Source organism: Gymnoscopelus braueri (assembly GCF_963280865.1).
Source record: "Gymnoscopelus braueri genome assembly, chromosome: 19".
NCBI lineage: Eukaryota > Metazoa > Chordata > Actinopteri > Myctophiformes > Myctophidae > Gymnoscopelus > Gymnoscopelus braueri.
In genome coordinates this window covers 2,630,899-2,657,159 of record NC_137621.1, presented here as the reverse complement: position 1 = coordinate 2,657,159, position 26,261 = coordinate 2,630,899, and the positions used below count along the sequence as shown (strand labels likewise).

At 44.5% G+C, this 26,261-nt stretch overlaps 1 protein-coding gene across 1 annotated transcript in view; it reads right to left on the bottom strand.

Annotated features, from left to right (window-relative positions):
- LOC308074147 (isthmin-2-like) overlaps positions 1-26,261 on the bottom strand; it is a 40,667-nt gene that overhangs the window by 8,101 nt on the left and 6,305 nt on the right. Inside the window, exons 2-4 of the mRNA XM_080413479.1 lie at positions 22,188-22,721; positions 14,511-14,934; positions 3,678-3,812 (exon numbers count right to left, since the gene is read on the bottom strand). Coding sequence (XP_080269605.1) covers positions 3,678-3,812; positions 14,511-14,934; positions 22,188-22,721 — 1,093 coding nt within the window. The remainder of the gene's footprint in view (positions 1-3,677; positions 3,813-14,510; positions 14,935-22,187; positions 22,722-26,261) is intronic.

Genomic DNA, 26,261 nt, shown 5'->3' with positions numbered 1-26,261 from the left:
CCCAAAATGGTATGTATTTGGCCGCGGACCCCAATCAAAATATTTTGTTCCAGGGACCCCCATGAAGCAAAGATTTGAGTTACAAATGTTCGCTTTAAAAAATATATATTTTCAAAGATTTGCACACATTTTCACGAATTTTAAAAAATAGCAGATCTACAAGCTCGTAGCGCGGCACTCGGTGCCGCACTATGAGCTTGTATATCTGCTATTTTTGAATAGGCCAAAGTGTAAAATAATGCTTTTTAGCTAAAATCTAAAAATGACACAGTTCCAGGTCTTAATGGGTTAAAAGAAAGCCTTTCGCACCGCTGGCGCTGCAGAAAGTCACGCCTCCTCCTCATCATCATCATCATCATCATCATCATCAAGCAGGCACACTGAAAATGTCAGATGACACTATGATATGATATGATATGATATGATATGATATGATATGATATGATATGATAGAATACAATATAATATAATATATGAGGCACTTTATTCCCAGAGAACCGCGGGGATGAATCAGTTCCAGGAACAGAGAGCAGTTGAATGTGACAGCGACACGGCGGCTACGAGGCCGTAAATAAAAACGACCGCATAAAGCTTTCCTTTTGGATTCCAGATGGGTCGTCATGAAAAAGCCGTGACTGGAATATTTGGGTCGTTCCGTTTTTCTGGAATGAGTGGAAGGCTTTGTTTGTTCACTGTGCGTTCACTATGATGTGCAGGAGAGGCAGAGCAGGAGCAGCATATGAACATGAACACAGAGCCAAACGTTGACCAGAGCCTGTTTGGATTTGCAGACGTCCCGTGGAGTGGAACCGTGGGCTTGTGGGGGTCACCGCTGCTCCAATCTGGGAACCCATCGCCAAATAAAAAGGAAAAACAGCGCCCTCTGCTGTTTTTTACTTATTCACTTGACTCTGGGACAAGCTCAACGGAGCACCCGTGCGCAAGGAAACCGGGGTTTTTGGTCTGCCCTCAGCGCTCCACTTCCGGTGGTGCGACTATGTTTTCATTCCCACTAACTAATATTTCTCCACGGAACACTAACACCACTTCTCCCAGAGAACATGGATGGTTTTGGTTATAAGCCCACTTGTTTCTATGATGAAAGAGCAATTTAAAATGTTACTAACTTTCCGTGGTCTTGTCGGCTTCGAGGACGCTATTGTTAAATGAGTTTTGGTTTGTTTCTAGTGGGAAAGGAACGGCACACACGTAAATCCCGCCCACTACATTTGATTGGGTAAAGCGCGGCCTGCTTCCTGATCTGATAGCACGCCCACTTGTAACCAATGCACACGGGTTGTCAACGCGGCTACCGACAGATTCAAACGCAGAGCAGAATCTGTTCTTGAGAGATTACCACTGCACAAACCATCAGTGGTTCTCACACTTTGTCATGTCGAGGACCCTCAAAACGATACGTATTTGGCCGCGGACCCCCATTTAAAAATGCTAGTGGAGAACATGTCTGGCTTTAGTCGTCCCTTCCCGTGCGGGAGACTCGGGTTCGAATCCCAGTGTGTTACATATAGGAAGCAGGGGGTCTAGACCGGATCACACTGGTCAGTTCGGAATGAAAACCAGGCTTTTCTGCCTCCGTGGAAAGCCTGGTGACACCAGGTTACTATCAAGCACAAGCCAAAAAAAGAAAGCATAACGACCGCGCTCCCAGATTCTATGTTTTTTATGAGGTTACCACCGCTCACTGTGTCGGGAACCTCATAAAAATATGTCATCTGGGAGCTTTATGGTAAGTGTGAGGTCTTTCTACTCTCTTTTTGCTTAGACGTGTTCTGTCTGGCCTCCACCTTTGTGTTTTGTTTTTAGATGCGTGTGCTTTGTGTGAACTCTCTATCATAGCGTCTCTGTCGGGTGGAAAAAAACTCATTTCTGTCAGGAGAACTCATGAAGGATAAGATATATTCATTGAATATAAAATGAGCAATATATTTATTATGGTTTGGCGATTAATTGGATCTGCTTAGGTACTCTGATAAAGAGCATCTCCCAACCATAGGACTCCCAATCCCCCCCCCCCCCCATAGTACATAAACAGCAGATCCAAAACCACAGGTGGTAGCTGGGGTGGTGGAGAACACTCTAACATAACCATAAACAAACCACAGCCATGTCACTATGACAACATAACCATAAACAAACCACGGCCATGTCACTATGACAACATAACCATAAACAAACCACGGCCACGTCACTCTAACATAACCATAAACACACCACGGCCATGTCACTATGACAACATAACCATAAACAAACCATGGCCACGTCACTCTAACATAACCATAAACAAACCACGGCCATGTCACTATGACAACATAACCATAAACAAACCACGGCCACGTCACTCTAACATAACCATAAACACACCACGGCCACGTCCACTCTAACATAACCATAAACAAACCACGGCCATGTCACTATGACAACATAACCATAAACAAACCACGGCCACGTCACTCTAACATAACCATAAACAAAACCACGGCCACGTCACTCTAACATAACCATAAACACACCACGGCCATGTCACTATGACAACATAACCATAAACAAACCACGGCCACGTCACTCTAACATAACCATAAACAAACCACGGCCACGGTCACTATGTGTAGATACAGAGATCCCCATACAGTACTGTATACATACTGTATATATGGGCATAAAAGCCCCCGATAAAGCCCCCGACACTATACGACATATCGGACCCTCCAGGGACCAGTTGCACCACCTCATACTAAGTTCAAACTTAGCCTAGCTATAGCTTAAATGGCTTTTAAAACGCCTTTTAGCCGGGAAAGTATCTGTGTCATTTTAGATTTCTTTGGCTATTCAAAAATAGCCGATATACAAGCTCATAGCGCGGCACCGAGTGCCGCGCTATGAGCTTGTAGATCTGCTATTTTTGATAAAGAAAATACATCTAAAATGACAGAGATGCGTCCCTGGATTGAATGGGTTAAGCTATAACTAGGCTAAGTTTGAACTTAGTGTGAGGTTTGGTGCTACTGGCTCCTGGTCACATTATGGAGATCAGAGGTTTTCTAGAGGTTTCTACGTACCGGAGCAGCTCTCCTGGTCACATTATGGAGATCAGAGGTTTTCTAGAGGTTTCTACGTACCGGAGCAGCTCTCCAGGTCACATTATGGAGATCAGAGGTTTTCTAGAGGTTTCTACGTACCGGAGCAGCTCTCCAGGTCACATTATGGAGATCAGAGGTTTTCTAGAGGTTTCTACGTACCGGAGCAGCTCTCCTGGTCACATTATGGAGATCAGAGGTTTTCTAGAGGTTTCTACGTACCGGAGCAGCTCTCCAGGTCACATTATGGAGATCAGAGGTTTTCTAGAGGTTTCTACGTACCGGAGCAGCTCTCCTGGTCACATTATGGAGATCAGAGGTTTTCTAGAGGTTTCTACGTACCGGAGCAGCTCTCCAGGTCACATTATGGAGATCAGAGGTTTTCTAGAGGTTTCTACGTACCGGAGCAGCTCTCCAGGTCACATTATGGAGATCAGAGGTTTTCTAGAGGTTTCTACGTACCGGAGCAGCTCTCCAGGTCACATCATGGAGATCAGAGGTTTTCTAGAGGTTTCTACGTACCGGAGCAGCTCTCCAGGTCACATCATGGAGATCAGAGGTTTTCTAGAGGTTTCTACGTACCGGAGCAGCTCTCCAGGTCACATGTGCGTGACTCTGTGGCCGTGCAGGCGTAGCCGCAGGAGCGGACGCGCTTCTGGGCGCCGTGGCCACAGGTCACACTGCAGGGGGTCCACGAGGACCACTCCTCTTCATAGTCTGGATGGATGGAGAGAGAGAGAGAGAGAGGGGAGAGTAGAGAGGGGGGGGGGGTAGAGGGGGAGTAGGGAAGAAAGCGAAGAAGAAGACGAGGTCATATATTAGTCGTCACACTTTGAAGTGAAGCCTGGTTGAATTCCTGACCCAGCTGGTGGATGTGTGTTATGCAATTAAGGAGGAGGGGGGGGGGCAGTGTGGGACCTCTGAGACATTGGGGGGGGGGGGGGGTTCAAAAGACCCAGCAGGAGGAGGAGGAAGAGGAGGAGGAGGAAGAGGAGGAGGAGGGAGGACAGTGAGAGTGGAAGTCAACGGGGGGGAAATAAGCGCTGCTCTTCATTTTAAAAGCAGATTATAGTCTCTCTCAGTCCAGGTTTGTTTAGTTACGAGATGGAAAGCATTCGCTATTAAATATGTATTAAATGTTACATTTCGTCTCTGTCGGGTGGAAACCTCATACAGTATGTACACAACTTTTCAGGATTCAAATACAAAAAATAAAGCAAAAATAGCAGATCTGCAAGCTCCAAACACGTCGCGTTTTGAGCTTGCAGATCTGCTACGCTAATTAATTTATGAAAAAAATGACACTTTAAATATGGAGATATGAGGTTTCTGCTGGACAGCAACCATTTAAAATGCTGACTATCTGCAGGTCATACAGCACATCATCATCTCAACCCAGTGTTCCATTAGATATCTAAAGCATGCAGGAAACGTGTCCCCCCCCCCCACAGGAAGGGGGTCTGGGGGTCCTCTCTGTGGCCCCTGAGTTAGAAACATCAAAGATGCGGGCCCCTGGGCAGGGTTGCCAGATTTTTGCGAGAGAAGCAAGCAACCAGGTCTGTGAAAACGAGCCCACTTTATACACATCGGCTAGTTGAAAATAGCTGATCTACACAGCTTGTAGATCTGCTTTTTTCAAAAGAATCTTGGGAAAACAGTGAAATGTTTGAAATATTTTTTTTAACATTTTAACCTTCTTGTACGGGGCCCGGGCACAAAAAAAATCTGATCGGGATACACAGACAATTACATATTAATTTGGGGGGTCCTTGACATTAAAATAACCCTAACCAATATTTAGAAAACAAGACCCAAAAAAACACAACCTGCAACTGCCAATATTTACAAGCAACTTTACAGAAAAACAAGCCCAAAGTCGCTTATAATAAGCAGACATGGCAACACTGCCCCTGGACAACGAACAGGGTCATCTGTCCAGACGTTTAATAGTTGACACTTTGAAGAGGAATGCCACATTAAACCTGCTTCCACATTCCACTGTAATACAATACAATCTGTATGGTAGAGTATGTTAATACAATATAACTTATACAATCTGTATGGTAGAGTATGTTAATACAATATAACTTATACAATCTGTATGGTAGAGTATGTTAATACAATATAACTTATACAATCTGTATGGTAGAGTATGTTAATACAATATAACTTATACAATCTGTATGGTAGAGTATGTTATTACAATATAACTTATACAATCTGTATGGTAGAGTATGTTAATACAATATAACTTATACAATCTGTATGGTAGAGTATGTTAATACAATATAACTTATACAATCTGTATGGTAGAGTATGTTAATACAATATAACTTATACAATCTGTATGGTAGAGTATGTTAATACAATATAACTTATACAATCTGTATGGTAGAGTATGTTAATACAATATAACTTATACAATCTGTATGGTAGAGTATGTTAATACAATATAACTTATACAATCTGTATGGTAGAGTATGTTAATACAATATAACTTATACAATCTGTATGGTAGAGTATGTTAATACAATATAACTTATACAATCTGTATGGTAGAGTATGTTAATACAATATAACTTATACAATCTGTATGGTAGAGTATGTTAATACAATATAACTTATACAATCTGTATGGTAGAGTATGTTAATACAATATAACTTATACAATCTGTATGGTAGAGTATGTTAATACTATATAACTTATACAATCTGTATGGTAGAGTATGTTAATACAATATAACTTATACAATCTTCTGTTGACATTTAGATGGTGTCAAAGGTCATGTCTCACCTAGACACAGGATCTGACACGAATTTTGACCTGATGGTCAAGATTACATTTATCCCCTGAGCAAGCAGGAAGGCTCTATTAGCTCAATGGTAAGAAAAAAAAAGTCAAATCTGGTGTAAAAGAGGAAAGTTACATAGTACGGCTTTAAATCAAATAGATGTGAGTCTCCGCCAAATGTTACTCAAGCGATAATATTTAACGTAATCTTTCTATCGGGAAAAGGAAAGAAAATACTATCTTACACACTGTTAAATAGGGCAGTGGTTCTCAACCTGTGGGTCGGGACCCCCACATGATTTTGGGGGGGTCCCCACATGACAGTGAAGTGACAATTTATGGACTTTTAAGACCTTTTTAATTCCTAAAAAAGAAAAGAAAAGAAAAAGACAATTACTGCATCAAAAGTAATCAACAAACTATAAAACATTGGCCAAATTGTCAAATAATAGAAGAAAGAGGCAAAAAAATTGAAAATAGTCGATCTACTTGTTGTGAGCTTGTAGATCCGCTATTTTCACAATATTTATCTGTGGAACGGAGTTAAACAAAATGGGGGGTCCCCAGTTCAAATATGATTATTTGGGGGGTCACGGCCTGAAAAGGTTGAGAACCACTGAAATAGGGGAAATTGCTTTTAAAGCTTCACCCAGCTGAAGGCTGCTCAGGTGGTTCTGACGAGCGAGGGGGGGGGGGACTGGAGTAGGGGTTGAGTGTTGTTCTCATGGACACTTGGACACGCACACTGGGCGAGTGGGAATGGGGGAGGGGTTGGGGGGGGAGGGGGATGTGTAACCTTATCCTGAGCACAGCGCTCCGACCCGTATAACCACGCCTCAGCCAGTTAATGCTGCGCTCTAAACTAAATGGATATCACATACTTCTCATGGAAGTCATACTGTCCCTAATGGTCAGTGTGTGTGTGTGTGTGTGTGTGTGTGTGTGTGTGTGTGTGTGTGTGTGTGTGTGTGTGTGTGTGTGTGTGTGTGTGTGTGTGTGTGTGTGTGTGTGTGTGTGTGGGTGTGCACGTGCGTGCTTGTGTGTGTGTGTGTGCATTACTATACGCGTGAAGACCCAGATGTCTCTACAAGTATAGTAGAATAATGAGAAACAGAAGTTTACGATTAGAGAAGGCTTCAGCTATAGAACTGCTATATGCTATATAGGCTACAGTGGACACATAGATGATTCTAACTACTTACTCTAACATGAGCGGCACGACGCATTGCGTGCTTGTGTAGATCGGATATTTTCGGCTTCAGGTTTATTAGGTTCAAGAAAATGGCCCAAACTTTTCACAAAACGGGCCTCCTAAACCTTTGACGTCCTCACGAGTATAGTCATACAAACTGTGTGTGTGTGTGTGTGTGTGTGTGTGTGTGTGTGTGTGTGTGTGTGTGTGTGTGTGTGTGTGTGTGTGTGTGTGTGTGTGTGTGTGTGTGTGTGTGTGTGTGTGTGTGTATGTGTGTGTGTGTGTGTGTGTGTGTGTTTCCAGGTTGAGGGTCCATAAATGTCACTTGTAAGTTAATGGAGCGTTCAAAACAAACATTAAACTGGACGGCTCACGGTCCCACAGAGAGGACAATGGCTTCGTTCCCTCTCTCATCCCTCATCCATCATCCATCCGTTCATTACACTTCATATAAAGTAAAGGTTGTTTTTTTCAGACCCAACGCCTGCGTTCTCACTTGGTAATGCAAAGGGTCTCACTGAGCATCTCATTTGAAAAGGGAAAAAAAGCTCAAGCAGACAGTGAGCCGCCGGTTCGATTCCCGAGGCCGGCAACCTTTTGCTGCGTGTCACTCCCACCCCCCCCCGCCCCCCACCCCGTCTCTCTCTCTCTCCCTCTCTCCCCGTCTCCTGTAATTTTACACTGTACTATATAAAGAAAGGCATAAAAGCCCAAAACATTATTTTCACATTTCAACTCTTGTTGTCAGCGGGCGTGAGAAGGGAAACGAGCCGGACGCTTATCTTGGCCGTGCCTCCATCAAGCCAACTGGAGCCACGAGAGGCACCACTGAGCGAGCTAAAGCGAGCGAGTTGCCGCGCCGAACGTTGCGAAGTTCACTTGATTCAGTGCATTGACAGCATCCGAAGCCGGTGTTACAGATTCATTAAGGTTACACCTCTATACTCTGAGAGTTACACATGGATGCAATGAGAAGGGATACTGAGTTAACTTTATGATAAAGATAAAGATAATGACAATGACAATTGACAAAAGACAGACAGAACAAAGCTAGTGGAAGTACTGCAGGAGTCGTGTGATGCTGTGAAGGACACGCTAGCAGAGAGAACACGCTCTACAAAGAGAGGAAGAAGAAAAGCCATGAGTTCATCTTGTTCTGTGCCGTCTCGCTTCAACTTGTTCATTTTGCTTGGCCACTCTGCTGCGAGCGTAGAACATTCTGGACTAATTGCTGGCATTAAGTACTGAGACCCACAGTTAAACTAAGAGATGTGGGGGAGAGGGGGGGGGGGGGAGAAAGAGAGAGATTCTTTGGCTTAAAACCTTAAGTTTTCTACATATGATTGCAAATTTGCGATATGACACAACTGTCACATTTGCTTTGGCAATGTCAAACGTATGTTTCCCATGGCAAAAGCTCCTTCCAATACCAGAGAGAGAGATGGCACTATGTTGTGTTTTATACATGAACAAATCTCACTATGATGTGTTTTACACGTTAACGTGGCACACAGTCCCACTATGATGTGTTTTACACGTTAACGTGGCACACAGTCCCACTATGCTACCAGCTGTCTGTGTGTCTGTGCCAAGCAGGCCAGGGGCAAAACCATTATCTAACACAAACATCTGTCCCTTACAGGCGGTGGCCATATTTCAAAGCAGCGTGTGCGTGTGTGTGTGTGTGTGTGTGTGTGTGTGTGTGTGTGTGTGTGTGTGTGTGTGTGTGTGTGTGTGTCTGTGTGTGTGGAGCAGCATTCATGACCACTGTGCAAGAAACATAACACTGAAGTACTGAAGTCCTGACGTCAGTCGTTCATCCCCTGGGTCGTGGAGAACAACATTGGGTCATCTTAGAATCGTCTCATATAAGAATTGTGGTCCAAAAATAAACAAACTGTCTCGGCGATATTGTCAGGGAGGAGGTTCTGTATCGTTTATGATAGTCAGTCACTCATATTTGATACAGTCTGTTTGTGGCGAAAATTGAACTAATTCGGCGTCGGTAACATTAGCGTCTTCTCACCGTCAGTTGATGTCAAACACCCGGGATCTTTTGTTTATTTTTGGAACACAGTTCTTATTTGACGCGATATTAAACGTCTATGGGAATTCTGAATGGGGAAATAAACCGCGACTCAGGTAGGATGAGTAAATTACGTCAGACTTCGGTGCTCTATTGTCAGGCAGAAACATTGTATATCCATAATTTCAACTTTTCATATGTTTTACCCGTTAATTTATGCCCTACTTCAGGGGTCATCCCCCCCCCCTCACTACATATTGTATAAAACTGAGGACCGCAGGGTCCATTTGGTTCTGTATATCTGTAAAGAGGGACCAGAGGGGAACTTTTTTCTCACTACTGCCCAAAGGTCGCCAAGGGTACTTCTTGTGAACGTACGGTGAACGCACGTCATGTTGAGTTCAGTCCGCAGGCGGACAGATAGCTAGTGAGAGGAAAATTACATTACATTACAGTCATTTGGCAGATGCTTTTATCCAAAGCGACTTACAATAAGTGCATTCAACATAGCATAGGTAGGGAATGAAACCACTAATCACCGGAAGTCTTAAGTGCATTCTCTTATAAAACAAGCAACTAAGAGTATAGGCCTACCTAGCGCTAAGGTAACTTCCTACTTTCTTAAACAGATGAGACAAATAGGAAAATCAAATGAGCAAGAGCTAAAACAAATGAGTGTATCGACTAAACAAGATCCTGTCCAGGGTGGGGGGGTTTGTCCTGTCAGAGGCACTGGACTGCATGGTGTTGTAAGCCTGTTAGTCACTGTTGGCTCCAGTGAGGTGTTGGTGGTGATTTCACCCTCCTCCTCCTCCTCCTCCTCCTCCTCCTCCTCTGTGACTTCAGGGAACCGCTAGGTTACATGTGTAACCCTGGCGCTCCAAACAGAGCATTCAACATTTAACGTTTTTTGTTTTACCAAAAAAGAGCTCTGCTACTGTACATGGGGACCAAGGAAGAACACGGTTTCAAATGCAGCATACACACTCACGTATGCTTGCTTGCTTTACTTATTCATTTATGCTATTTATTATTATTATAATTTTTTTAAACAAATAAACAATTGTGTTCATAATCGACGCTCAACAGAGCCGCCGTATGCTTAATTTATCAAATAATCGCGATTAGACGATGATGTAATAATTGTGACGGGCCTAACTGGACCTTCCTTACTGTATCGGCCACCATGAGGTTCTAAACATTGTCCAACAAGAAGAGGAGAACAATAAACATATCAGAGTGTCCTTTCTTTTGTTATACAATGAAGGACACCTAAAATAGGGCCGCCAGGTTGAAGTGACACTTCTAAGCAAAGTGTGATTGTCAGTCATGGGGAACAGTATACCATGTCTTATGCAAGGGATAATGCATGGGGAGGTAGTCATTATTGAAATTTAAAGCCCGACAGGGTGATAATGCACCGAGGCGGAGCCGAGGTGCATTATCACCCTGAAGGGCTTTAAATTTCAATAATGACTACCTCCCCATGCATTATCCCGCTTATTACACGGCTACTTAAATACATAAATAAATAAATGGACTCAAAAGTAACAACAAAACGAAGTATTTCCTTGCTTACGGCAATGAAAGTATTCCATAAGTATTGGGCTGGGCGGACAAGTTCGCCTCGAAAAAAAAAAAAAATGAAAAAAAAGACTCGCCCCAAAACACACTCACCCCCCATTCTATATACTGCCGATTTGCCTGTAATACCGCCGGATTTGCCCCGGGGCGACTGTGTTTTGGGGCGAGCGTTTTGGTATTCCCCCGTCGATGCGCCACGATAAACAAGGAAGTGCAGTGGATCAAATAGAATCACTTTTCGGTTATTGCATCGTCTATTTCTCACTTCAAATGTTTTCAAAAACATTCTTGAGAGCAACGTTTAGTTGTAAATGACATTGGTTGTTTGTTTACATGGCTGTCATGTTGGATAAAGCATGGGCAGGTGTTCTGAGTCTCTGATTACACAGCGGTCCGTTATAGAGCTCATCGGTCATTATCAAGAAATAATGACCGATGACTGACCAATCAGAATCGAGCATTCAACCAAGCCGTGTAATAATGGCCAATAACAACGTTCTCTTTGCCAGGCGTGTGTTTTTATAACCACTTCAACCCCAGCATCCATATTCTGAGGGGAACACTAGCAACAAAATAAAAGGTAGATCTACAAGCTCTCAGCGTGTCGCAATGTGACACGTGAGCTTGTAGATCTGCTCTTTGGACAAAGATATTTGGTGTTTTCAAAATGTTCCAATCATTTCACGATTTTTTTTTTTAAATGTTGCCGTGAGCTTCTAGATCTGCTATTTTTTAAAAGCCAAAGTATAAATGGATAAAATGGTTAAAATGATTCTGATGCTAACTACTTTTACCACGGACCCCGTGGACCCCCGTCCCACCCCGTCGCTCCCCCCCAAAGACCCCTTGAGGACCACTAGCTGTAAAGTGAACATGCAGTGAATGGAGTTCTGTACTCACTCCACTGTTCTTTAGTCCCTGTTTGTACCACCTGATCACTATCTACGGCCTGATAACACACTGTGTGTGTTTGTGTGTGTGTGTGTGTGTGTGTGTGTGTGTGTGTGTGTGTGTGTGTGTGTGTGTGTGTGTGTGTGTGTGTGTGTGTGTGTGTGTGTGTGTGTGTGTGTGTGTGTGTGTGTGTGTGTGTGTGTGTGTGCGCGCGTCCCAGGGGGTGGACATGTTTATGTAGTGGGCCTTGAGAGAGCAGACCTTGTCATAAATCATGTCATGACCGATGATGGAGACACAGTGTGTGTGTCTGTGTATGTGTGTGTGTGTGTGTGTGTGTGTGTGTGTGTGTGTGTGTGTGTGTGTGTGTGTGTGTGTGTACGTGAGTCAACAGAACAGAAAAACACCTTCAAACAGCTTTCCACCAACATGTCGTGGCCCATTTGACACACACACACACACACACACACACACACACACACACACACACACACACACACACACACACACACACACACACACACACACACACACACACACACACACACACACACACACACACACACACACACACACAAGTAGATAAGGAGACCCCATCAAAACACTAAGAGCTTGTTATACAAGCTGAAAGCTCTGCAGTCCTTAGAAACCTTATCTGTCTATTGTCCTGGGGGGGGGGGGGGGGGGTGATGGGGGGGGGGGTGCATCCGGTCCTTTAAATGTGGGCAAAGACTTTCTTTTCTTTCTAAAGAGGTTGTGAATGTGAAGTAATAATGCTTCAGGGTCTGCTGGCTCACTGCCTCCCTGACGCTATAGGCCAGTGCTATAACCACATTATGACCAAATGGACTATAAGCACCAAGTAGCTCTGGGTAAATATCATAATGTAACGTTTCACTCGCCGAGCTGGAATCGAACCCCCGGCCTCCGGCCCGGCAGACCGGCAGGCAACAGGCGAACGCCAAGAGAGCTACTAGCTCCCTTGGAGGAGAAAGTTACGGCCGGGTCTTTCGCGCGGTCGCTACAATATTGTAAATGTTTAAGTAATTTTCAGACTTTCTATTTAAGGGGAAATTCAACCTGCTCTACAGCGAAAGTTAGAAGAACCACATGAAACGTTGCATTTCAATAAACATCACCACTTGGAATCAAGGAAGGTTTTGAAAGGAAAAGACGTTCCGTCCGTCCGTCCGTTCTCTAGATATATTGATGACACTCATGTCTGTTCTCTAGATATATTGACCTGACACTCATGTCCGTTCTCTAGATATATTGACATGACACTCATGTCCGTTCTCTAGATATATTGATATGACACTCATGTCCGTTCTCTAGATATATTGACATGACACTCATGTCCGTTCTCTAGATATATTGATATGACACTCATGTCCGTTCTCTAGATATATTGATATGACACTCATGTCCGTTCTCTAGATATATTGATGACACTCATGTCCGTTCTCTAGATATATTGACATGACACTCATGTCCGTTCTCTAGATATATTGACATGACACTCATGTCCGTTCTCTAGATATATTGATATGACACTCATGTCCGTTCTCTAGATATATTGACATGACACTCATGTCCGTTCTCTAGATATATTGATATGACACTCATGTCCGTTCTCTAGATATATTGATGACACTCATGTCCGTTCTCTAGATATATTGACATGACGCTCATGTCCGTTCTCTAGATATATTGACATGACACTCATGTCCGTTCTCTAGATATATTGATATGACACTCATGTCCGTTCTCTAGATATATTGATATGACACTCAACCTCGCCCCGGAAGTTTGATGAAATACATGGCAGTGAATGGAGCCGGATGGACCAGCTCATGAACAAACACTATTTCTGAATGATTGCGACCTTTGTCATATAATGGGTTCAGGAATATAAAAGAAGACATAATATCACACATTGTTTTCTGCTGTGTTGCTTTTCGATGTGTGAACACTGTATCATTTTATAGAGGTATATCTAAAGAGCACAAAGTATGTTTCTGAACGGCCAAAGTATCGCGGGACTGTCCACCGTTTCCTGTCTGGCGACCAAATCTCGCGATAACTCAGAGACAGAAACGATACCTGCCGCTGTTTAGATGCCTCAATGAAATGATGTGCTTTGCAAGTTATTAGGAAACAACCTGTGAAACAGTAGGTCTTCTTTTATATTCATGAACCCATTATAATTATGACAACGGTTGCGATCGTTCAGAAATAGTGTTTGTTCATCAGCTGGTCCATCCGGCTCTCATTCACTGCCATGTATTTAATAGAACTTCCGGGGCGAGGTTTGCCACCCATGAGTGTCATGTCTAGAGAACGGACGGACAAAACGTCTTTTCCTTTCAAAACCTTCCTTGCTTTGAATAAGGAAGTCAGAATACATAGTGATTAGACCAGGGGTCTTCAACGTTTTCAGGCCAAGGACCCCCTAGCTGAGAGAGAGATGAAGCAGGGACCCCCTAGCTGAGAGAGAGATGAAGCAGGGACCCCCTAGCTGAGAGAGAGATGAAGCAGGGACCCCTTAGCTGAGAGAGAGATCAAGCAGGGACCCCCTCCATATTGTATAAAATTGTGTTTCAGATTCAACTTTTTTAGTTTACTTGGTCTGCACTTTTTTCCCTCTACACCAAACACCTCTTTGCCAAAAATAGCAGATCTACAAGCTCACAACGCCTCGCGGCGCGAGGCGTTGTGAGCTTGTAGATCTGCTATTTTTTGGCTAAAGTTCTCCTCAGAAAAGGGATGCTAGGGTTCAAGTGGTTAAGTAAAAAAAAATCATCCTATCACACAAAGAGTTGGTGGCCCCCCTGTATAACTCTGAGGACCCCCTAGGGGTCCCGGACCCCCTGTTGAAGACCCCTGGATTAGAGTTAAACTGTACAGTGTATTATTTATGGATCCACTCACCATAGTTATCCTTGGCGTCCCAGCCTTTGTTGTTCCAGCGGGCCCCCCCGGCCCCTCCCCAGTCTCCTCCCCCTCCCACTCCGCTGAGGACAGGCTCCTCCCCCTCGCCGAGGTCATAGTTGTAGTCCTCCTCCGCGTTGTGCTCCTCCTCCTCCTCCTCCTCCTCCAGGCTGGTGGCCCCGCCCCCTGCCGGGACCGGCCCCTCCCCCTCCGCCGGCCCCGCCCCCCCCATCCCGTTCTCCCCCCCCTGCTCCGGGTACTCCCAGAACAGCGGCCAGAACAGCTTCTTGTGCCCGTGGGCCCAGTGGGCCCAGTCCGAGGAGGAGGCGGAGGACCAGTCGTTGCGCTGCCCGGCCTCCGTCCCCAGGTCCATCTCCATCTCTGTCTCCGTCAGCTGGGGAGAGTCCACCACCTCGATGGTCACCTGGTGGTCAACACACGGCATGACACTTTCATTAACGTTAAGGCGGTGCAGGGTTGATTTCGTCGACTAAAACTATTACATTGGGACGAAAACTAATTAAAAACTAAATAAAAACTAAGCTATGATGACTAAAACTGAGACTAAATGTATTGACAATTTCGTAAACAAATAAAAACTAGACTAATGTTAAATGTTAGTGAGGGACTAGTGGAGAAGAGATCCAGTAGAACTAAGACTAGTGGAGAAGAGATCCAGTAGAACTAAGACTAGTGGAGAAGAGATCCAGTAGAACTGGATATCATGCTTGGTTGCACTCGGGTGTTGTGCTCTGAAAATAGCTGATCTACAAGCTCACAAGCGTTGTGAGCTTGTAGATCAGCTATTTTCTATTTTCAGCATGCAACCAAGTGTAAAATCAGCCATTACGACTCCATCAAGGCACCGCCAAAATACATTTTAGTCGACTAAATCAACTGTAGATTTAGTCAACTATAATCTTATGATATTTAGTCAACAACAACAAAGTTTTAGTTTTATTTTGCTGTCAAAATCAACACTAACACACGTGACACTTCATTACGTTGGGGCGGTGGTTCTCAAACATGTTCATGTCAAGGACCCCCAGATTGACATATATTTGGCCGTGGACCCCCCCCCCCACACGTGAAAAGATGTTGTGCCAGGAGATTTGTGTTCAAATATTTAAAAAATATTCCAACATTTTTCTAAAAATGACTAAACAGACACTAAAAGGATTGTCTAAAAAAACACTATGCATTTGTAATGACTCCCACCCAACACACTGGTTCAGGGACCACCAGGAGTCCAAATGGACCCTTACTGGGTCTATGAGTCTGATTGATAGTTTTTGTTGATTGATAGTTTTTTGTCCTGGGACCAAAAATAAACTACACCGCAACATCCTCATCCCCATCAATTCCCTTAGTACCAGTGGTGGAAAGTAACTAAGTACATTTACTTAAGTACTGTACTTAAAAACAATTTTGAGGTATTTTTACTTTAGTGGAATATTTCCAATTGTCTATACTTTAACTTCTACTCCACTACATCTCAGAGGCAAATATTGTACTTTTACTCCATTACAATTATTTGAAAACTTTAGTTACTAGTTACTTTGCAGATATAAATGATTACATTATAAAACATATATTAACCACTTCAGCCCTATTTTATACATAGGCTATTTGAAAATAGCCGATCTACAAGCTCACAACGCGTCGCGATGCGACGCGTTGTGAGCTTGTAGATCTGCTATTTTCAAACTAGTACTTTTACTTTTGATACCCTAAGTACATTTTGATACCAATACTTTTGTACTTTTACTCAAGTAAAGTTTTTATTCCGGACTTTTACTTGTAACAGAGTACTTCTACATTGCAGTATTGATTCTCTTACTTAAGTAAAACATTTGAGTACTTTTTCCACCACTGCTTAGTACACAGTTGAGAAACAGTTGAGGAACAGTGCTCCTAATAATGACCCTTATCTTCTCAGCGTAGGAACATTGTTCATGCTGCACAAAGAGCACTTTTTTTTTTGTTTTACTTTGGCACAAAAAGCAACCGAGTGTTATTTGAAAGGTTAAGTGCTTCATGCGAGCAGGGAATTCAGCGAGCGCAATTTCACGTATTAACAATTATCCTCCTCGACTTGTGACACAAAGAACTGAAATTATACCGCCGCCGCAGCGACTTTCAGGCCAACGCTAACATCTAGACTAGCTAGTGCGGCCGCGCCGCGTCTGTATTTTAACTCATTAAGACCGGGAACGCATCTGTGTATAATTTTTTTTCTTTTTCTTTTGGCAATTCAAATATAGCAGATCTACAAGCTCGTAGCGCGGCACTCGAGCTTGTAGATCTGACGTTTTTTTTTTTTTTTTTATCTTGAAAATGTGTGCAAATCTTTGAATATAAAATATATTTTTTTAAGCAAACATTTGTAACTCAAATCTTTGCTTCAGGGGGGATTCTACAAATGTCTTCTAAATCATAATAGTTTTTTTGGGGGGAAAAGAAACGTATGTTGCTGTAATATCAGTGGTTCTCAAACTTTTTCCATGTCAAGGACGACCATACTTTGTTCCAGGGACCCCCAGAAGCAAAGATTGGAGTTAAAAATGTATATATATATATTCAACGATTTTTCACAAATGTTCACGATTTTTCAAAAATAGCAGATCTACAAGCTCATAGCGCGGCACTCGGTGCCGCGCGATGAGCTTGTAGATCTGCTATTTTTGAATAGCCCCAAAAAATCTTTAAATGACTCAAAATGCCTTCCCGGATTGAAGGGGTTAATGGCACAAAGTAGTTAACTGTCGTCCATTACACATAACAGAGCACAAAGCATTCACACATGCTCTCTGGAAGAGCCCTGACCGCACAGCGATGCTTCTGTAACACTAAGTACATTTACTCTAAGTACTGTACTTAAGTAAAATGTTGTAAAAATGTTTTTACAAATGTTTTTTTACTTTAGTCACTATAGTTACTTTGTAGATTTTGATTACAAAACCACTTCAGACCTATACTGTACTTTTGCAATTTGGAAATGGCAGATCTACAAGCTCACAACGCGCCACTTCGCGACGCGTTGTGAGCTTGTAGATCTGCTAATTTCAAAGGATTTTTATACATTTTATATATTTGAAAACTTGTGATTGGACTTTCTGCATAATGTGTACTTTTAATTTTGGTACTTTTAAGTACAATTTGATGCCAATACTTTTGTACTTTTTCTCAAGTAAATGTTCAATACTGAACTCTGTACCAGACTATTTCTACAATAGGGTATTGATACTTTTACTTACATGTTGTGAGTAAAACATGTGAGTACTTCTCCCACCACCGTTCTGTGAAGCCAGCCACAGCAATTAATGATAAATATAGAGCGTAACATTAAAGGAGCTTTACTTAGTGAAACGGAGCGGTGCAATCAGCGGTGTAATTAATCGTCGGGGGAAATTAAAGGGGGAATGCCAAGAAGATTTGTGCTTTGAGATATGTCAGGTCTGAGCTTTGATTTGTAGTACTGCCATATGGTGATTAAAGTCCCTCTTTGTTGCCTAGAACTGGAGAATTGATTGTTGGGGTCATGTGATCAGTGACATCGTGAAGGTGTACTCTTTGGCTCCGCCCTCTAGGCTGCCTCATTCACTAGAATGGGGAATCTCACTTCCAGCTGAAACAGTGCGACTTGAATATAAAGTTAAGACTTGTTGAAGCATTTTCAGCCAATTGGTTTCTATTATCTACAAGTACAATGTCTTGTGAAATGTGATATATAACCATAATGCCATTATAAACTACTACGATACTCGCACTGTTTCAGCTGGGAGTGAGATTGCCCATTCTAGTGAATGAGGCAGCCTAGAGGGCGGAGCCAAACAGTACACCTTCCGTATGTCACTGATCACATGACCCCAACAATCTATTCTCCAGTTCTAGGCAACATAGATTTCATTTTCATTTTCATTTCCACACAACAGCTCTAAGGTGTATTATGACATGGTTCAATGTTGAAAATGAGCGGTATTCCCCTTTAACAGACTCCGTAGTTTACATGATGATGAGCACACGGCATGAGGGTCTGTGAGTGGGTGGATAACCTTCATATCATCCTGTTAGCGTGTGCATGTTGAAGATGATCTCTAAGAGAATCTTAGAAGATTATCCTCTAGCAACCAGATTTTCAAATGGTTTTAAGATTGTATAATAACTCCTACAGCCCAGCTTAACACTATACTCCAAAGGAGGAGAAAAAAAGAGAGAAAATGATACAAATAAACAACAAAGGACAATGAAGCCTTTGTTCTATCGGCCTCCATCATCTTAAGTACACAGTAGCCACAGCGCTATCTGGCCTCGGCTGGTTCCAACAGTAAACACATATGGGCTCGGCTGGTTCCAACAGTAAACAGAGTCTATCTGGCCTCGGCTGGTTCCAACAGTAAACAGAGTCTATATGGGCTCGGCTGGTTCCAACAGTAAGCGATCTAAATCTAAACCCTGATACTAGTGCAGCCAGCGGCCTCCATGCTCCATGTCTAAAGGGGTTGCCAGGTCTGACCTCCTTATTATGAGCCTGGAGGGCTTCGTTGCCAGGTCTGATCTCCTTATTAAGGGATTCCAGGGAAGCCTGGCCCCGTTTAGCAGGACCCTCTCAGCGCCTCTCAGCCCCCACCCCCCCCCCCCCTCTCAGGGTTATTTCCGTGCTGACAGGTTTGCGACGGGCGTGTGAAGGCACGCGCCACGGAGATGGAGAGAGGTCAGGGAGGAGAGGAAGAATGAACAGAGGAGAGGAAGGGAGGGGAAGTTGGGTAAGGGAGAGGAGGAGAAGAGGAGAGGAGAGGCACTGACTTTTGTCTTTTTTTGTGTTTTCTATCACTTTAACTAACGTGAATGTCCACTGATTTACACACAAAGAACCATCTGATTTACCATCATGTTTGTCAGCTTTTGGTTTTGATCAAAAGGCCAGACGTAAAAAGAACGCTGTATATGGTAGTGCACGGCGGATTTGGGAAGGGAAGGGCGCCTTCTACATTAGAAGAGTTAGGACGTCACATTCTAATACAGCCCGAATACCGCATCTCATCTTTTTCAAACCACCGCAGACTACTTTTTTTCGCCGATAAAGCATAGTTTTGGACCGGACCGCGACGGAGGGGCGCAGTCTCAAGTGAACTTGAGCCACGAGAGGCACCAACGAGCGCGAAAAAGCTCGCGAGTTGCCGTGCCGAACGTTGCGAAGTTCGCTTTGAGCCTACTCAGCCCCGTCCGAGTTATGTACCGATAGAGTTATGTACCGATAGAGTTATGTACCGATAGAGTTATGTACCGATAGGCACAGAATAGTAAATGATGTTGTGGGGACTGCGTTTGCCCCAACTGACACTCAAAGTGACTACTAGCCAATCACAGCGCGTCTTTCCCGGGACTTACACAACTCTCAACTTCCTCTACAAATCCGCAGTGAATTCCCAAAGCTCGCAAAAAGAACATGCTTTAGTGAGCGTTTCAGACTAACAGCCGGTCTACAAGCAACGGCATATCGTCTGTCGGGTAGTAGCCTCCATCTCCAGGCTTTTATTTTCCTTCGCGTTTTGCAAAAAAAAAAAAATCCTGGACGTTCCTGGCATAGGAAGTATAGGTGATTTCCCCCAACCAACCGGAGTGCAGTGGGCGTCGCTTCAAATGTTGTCACGTCCGGGCTCTGAATGCTGCACATTGGGGAGGAGGAGGGGCGCGGGGGGCGGGAGCACAGACCGGTGAACCAATGGGATCCGGCGGATTCTCCCTCCGGAGATTTTGAACCCGCCCCTCGAGACCAGATATCAGACGCTCTATAGGGCAGCGTAGTACAAACCTCATACTGTATGTCCTAAATGGTTTTTTTTTCAGGATTAAAATACAAAAGCATCAAAAGTAGCAGATCTACAAGCTCGAGCTTGTAGATCTGCTACTTTTAATATTTTTGTGTCCCGCTGTGGTATGTTAATGATATGTTAATTTGAAGAAAAACACAAACAGAATATGGAGATAAGAGGTTTCTATACTAGTTATTGAGTCACTGTGAGTCTAGGAGAACATGATGTCACCGTTATGAACCTTCTTTTATAGATCAGCTCCTAGATCAGCTCCATGGGGCGCGCACGCACGCGCGCGCACACACACACACACACACACACACACACACACACACACACACACACACACACACACACACACACACACACACACACACACACACACACACACACACACACACACACACACACACACACACACACACACACACACACACACAATACCCGGGTTGTTTTATGTTCCTGTAACTGTTTATAAAGACGCACCAGCATCTGCAGCAGAATGAGATTATACAGCAAGCACGCACGCGCACACACACGCACGCACACACACACACACACACACACACACACACACACACACACACACACACACACACACACACAGATAAGCAACAAGAGAAAAATTCCCGTCTTGCCTGGACCAATGACGCATGATAACACGGTAACCCCCCCCCCCTCTAAGCCCACTCAGGATAATATTCTGTCCTGGTTGGCCGCAGGACGGGCCAGTAAAACCTAATACCTCTAGTCTGGTTGCCCCCCCCCCCCCCCCCCGGCCCGCCCTGGACGATGCAGAACTTTTTCCTCGTTAACGAAGGAAGGAAATAAAGCAACCGAAGGACGATTTCTGGCTGACCGGGACCTTCACATGTTTCCTCCCCTCTCTCCTCTCCTCTCCTCTCCTCTCCTCTCCTCTCCTCTCCTCTCCTCTCCTCTCCTCTCCCCTCCCCTCCCCTTCCCTCCCCTCCTCTCCTCTCCTCTCCTCTCCTCTCCCCTCCTCTCCTCTCCTCTCCTCTCCTCTCCTCCCCTCCCTCAGACACTCGAGTCCCAATCCGACGCCCATCGTAACAGTAAGCTGCCTCCGTACACCTGGGGGGAGGGGGGGGGCTGGGGGGGGGGGGGGAGCGAGGGGGGGGATACCGTTTAGAATCCGCGAGTCCGAAAAATAATATCTCTCGTTAAAACTAACGCCGCTGTCAACTGAACTGTGACCTTCTTCTGTATGAGTGTGTCATGGTTTCTGTGACCCTCACACCCCCCTCCCTCCCCCCCCGCCCCCTCTCTAAAGCCCGTACATATGCCCCCCCCCCCCCCCCCCCCCGCCTCACATACATATGGCTTTTGACGCTGAACGTGCCACGATGTAAGGTCTGGCAACGGGTAATTTAAGAGGCCGCCCCCCCCCCCCCCCCCCCCGACTCAAACCAGCTGGAAAGAGCGAGGGATGGGAGGTTCGGATGGAGAGGGGGGGGGGGGGGGAAGAGAGAGAGAGAGAGAGAGAGAGAGAGAGAGAGAGAGCAGGCGAGGAGGGGGGGGGGGGGGGTCTGAAATGGAACCGGGAGAGGAGAGCGAACCCTGTGAAACCCTCTTTGACCATCCTGTCAAAACGCTACAACGGTGTGAGCGTTACATATTAATTTGGGGGGGGGGGGGGGTCCTTGACATGAAAATGTTTGAGATAAACTGATTGAAACAACATCAGGAAGCAAAGCCCCAAATAAGCAACTATACACTTTAGAAACAAACTGAACGTAGTATTTCTATATTGCAGTATTGATACTTTTACTTTTTCCACCACTGCTCTTAATGGGTTAATTTAAATTGAAGTGTAACTATGGAGATAGAAGGATCTTCTCACCTGGATGTTGGGGTTCTGACTCTGAGCCCCCATGTCTGCGTTGGCCAGGTCTGGGAAGTTCCTGAGGTCAAAGATGAAGGGCTGGGGGTCCTCCTGTGGTTCTGGCTGGGGCAGGACCCCCTGGGAGCCCCCCCGCCCCCTCCACCTCTGTCTGGAGGAGGAGGAGGAGGAGGACGGGGTGGAGGAGGCCAGCGTCTGCAGCTGGTTCTGGAGCTGCAGATCCTCCAGACTCTGTCCCTGAAGGAGGTCTTCTCCTCCCTGATGGAGGTCTTCTCCTCCTTGATGGAGGTCTTCTCCTCCCTGATGGAGGTCTTCTCCTCCCTGATGGAGGTCTTCTCCTCCCTGATGGAGCTGCAGGTCCTCCACACTTTGTCCCTGATGAAGATCTCCTCCTTGATGGAGCTCGTCAGGGAGATCTCCTCCCTGATGGAGCTGCAGGTCCTCCAGACTCTGTCCCTGATGGAGATCTCCTCCCTGAAGGAGGTCTCCTCCCTGATGGAGATCTCCTCCTCCCTGAGCGCTCTCTGACATCACCTGACAGCAAACAGGAAGACAAACAAATAATATATGAACTATTAGGTGCTGATGGGCAATATATGGATATTATATCAATATCATGATATCATCGTTGTCGGGCAGAAACAGCGGTGGACTGGCCGTTTGACACAGCGGGCATATGGCCGGTGGGCCGACCAGTAATGGGCCGGTGGTCCCCCCAAAAAAAACTAAAATAGCCCCCCCCCCCCCCCCTTTAGGATCATTACGGTAATTGTCGGATTGCGCGGACCGATTATTTTTTCCCACAGAGCTGAGAGACATCAAATGATTGGCCCACTGGCTTGTCTCTCATCTAAATACCGGCCCAGGAGTCCCACCCAAACATAAAACAGCTGATCTTCAAGCCCACAACGCGTCGCTGCCTCGACGCGTTGTGGGCTTGTAGATCTTCTGTGTTCGGTTGCGAGACACCATTGTGTGACGAAATATAAATAAAGGCATGCGTCTGCCAGCACGCTCGGCAGAAAGAGAGAAACAGACATATTCTGACGGGGCGGCTGGCTGACGCTTGTAGAAGGATAGTTTTAATCATGTGAAGAAGGTGCTGTGTGGTGAGCACAACAGAGCACTGTTCCTTATCCAACATTAAACAGCAAACTCTGCATGGTGTGTTGCAAGTAACTACGTCTAGATATCTAAGGATGGCAAACAATAATCCTATACTATCCTAATTGATTTATTAGATGCTTATATTAAACACTTCAGTCAGATTTCATACTTTAGTCATACGATTATGTCACGCAAAACTAACTATCTACAAGCTCACGAGTCAGTGTCAGGACCCCGAGTCCAACTGTAACCTGTTCTCCTTTTCACTGTGACTCTGTACCGAGTCATAGTGAGTCATACTGAGTCATAGTGAATACTGGAATGTGGGTTAAAATAAACTACAATTAGAGTTGGATGACTGGATTCACCTCATGTTACTGTGATGTTATTGTAGGATTATAGATGTAAGAAGATACCGGAGAGGAGAGGAGAGAAAAAGAAATATGATCACATCACACCAACACTCATAGCACTACACTGGCTGCCGATACAGGCCAGAGCCGATTTCAAGGTACTACTCCTGACCTATAAAGCCCTAAACGGACTTGCACCATCCTACATGTCCAGCTTAATAGAACCGTACATCCCTGGACGTCCACTACGCTCCCAGGATGCTGGTCTCCTCACAGTCACAACATATAATAAAGTAACAGTTGGGGGCAGAGCATTCACACATCGTGCCCCCTATCTCTGGAATACTCTCCCTCAAGCTGTTAGAGATGCCGACTCTATAGACATTTTTAAATCCAGGCTAAAAACATATCTTTTTTCCCTGCATTATGGTTCCCCATAGTCTTGCACTGTGGTTTTTAAATATTGTTCATATATTGTATATTGTATTCTCTTTCTTTTTTTTTTCTTCCTTGTTTTTTGACTACTATGTATTTTGTGTTGTGAAGTGCACAGAGACCCCTTGGGGTGATGTTGCACTATAAATAAAAATAAACTGAAACTGAACTGAGGAGAGGAGAGGAGAGGAGAGGAGAGGAGAGGAGAGGAGAGGAGAGGAGAGGAGAGACCATCTCAATGACCTTCAGTGTATAATATAATGTATGAGAGGCTAATTAGCCTCGTAGCATCGGGTTGGAATCTGTGCGTGGACATGACATGAGAGCAGCGGGTGCTGGGTGGGCCCGCTGGGTGGGCCTGTCATAACGCAGTGAAACAGACAGATCTGCATAATGACTGTTCCGAGGCGGAGAGGCGGAAGAAAAGAAAAAAAAATAAAGTATTTGGTCTTTGTGTAACAATAAGAGAGCCAGCTCACTGTGTTCTGAGCCAAGCTGTTACCATGTTAAACACCTCTTTATCAAAGCCAAGGTCTGCACGTCAACATGGAGATTCAACCTTGTGTGCCAATACTGTGAAGTAGAGTACAGAAGTACAGTACTCTGGTCTAAATGTGCGTGTGCGTGTGCGTGTACATGTGTGTGTGTGTGTGTGTGCATGTAGAACCAGAAGAACCCTGAGAAGCACATGATGATCTGAGTACTAAACCAAGCTTCAGAACCTCCCTCAACTACTTCTCGGCCTAAAACCCATGACCCACCTATAACTCCAACACACTTTGATAGTAGGCTATGTAACAGCATGTCAAAACAGATTTGAACCCCCCCACAAAAAAAAAGGGTATTTTATTAAATATAGTATATCACGACCACACAGAGTGTGGTGACACATGGAGAGACAGTGGACGGCCGGAGAGATGGTGGCAGTGGCTCAGGGGGCAAGCGGACGGATCGCAACCACGAGGTTCCCAGTTCGATCTCGGGATTTGGGGATCCTTGACATGAAAATGTTTGGGGACCACTGGTTTAAACATTAGGCAACAAGACAAAATAAACAACTACACTTTAGAAACAAGACCTCAAAGAAATGCAACCCCACAACTACCGATATTTACAAGCGATTTTACAGAAAATAACACACCCAAAGTCGCTTATATTAAGCAGACATGGCAACACTGCAGTGCCTCACCCACCACCAACGTATACAGAGCCCTGGTTCTCTACTCTATGCTACCCCCTCCCTCCATGGACCCCACTTTGTGAACCAACATATATAGTATAGAGGCACACATAACACTAATGGACAGATTAAAGTCTACGGTTTCATCTTAACCTCAATTAGGGCGCCAGATATTGGAGAGCTTTCCACAGCCCTCACACACATGCTGCGCTCTCCAATAAAAGAAACCTTGACTTAAGACTTGAACTCGCTCAAAGGAATTTCACGCCTTCTGCGAAATGTGCCGTCGGGCCTCGTCCTCCGCACGCACGCACACATCGCCCCGGGGACACAGTGGTGTGTGGAAAGTAACCCAAGTACATTTACTCAAGTTCATTTAGTACTCTTACTTTACTTGAATACATCAATTTCTCAATACGTTATACTCCTACTCCACTACATCTCAGAGGCAAATATTGTTCTCTTGACACAGCCTAAATTATTAGAAAACTTGAGTTACAAGTTACTTTTCAGATTTAGATTATTATGACAAAACCCACATTTAACCAATTCAGCTGTCATTTATACTTCGGATATTCTAAAATAGCTGATTTACAAGCTCATACGTGTTGTGATGAACACTTATTTGAATTATTGAACAATTATTTGAAAGCTTTAGTTACTAGTTACTTTGTAGATTTTGATTATTATCACAAAACATACATTAACCACTTCAGCCCTATATACATTTCAGCCACATAAAAATAGCCGATTTTGATGCAAATACTTTTGTACTTTTGCTCAAGTACATTTTGAATACAAGACTTTTACCTGTAACAGAGTACTTCTACAATGCAGTATTGATACTTTTAACTTAAGTAAAACATTTGAGTACTTTTTCCACCACTGGAGGGTCGGGGGGGTCTGTGCCCGCGGTCCGGGGGGGATTACTTGGTAAAACATTGACCTCCCCTCCGGTCCCTTCTGGCTGTGTGCTGCGTGTCAGAGGCCCCTGGCCGT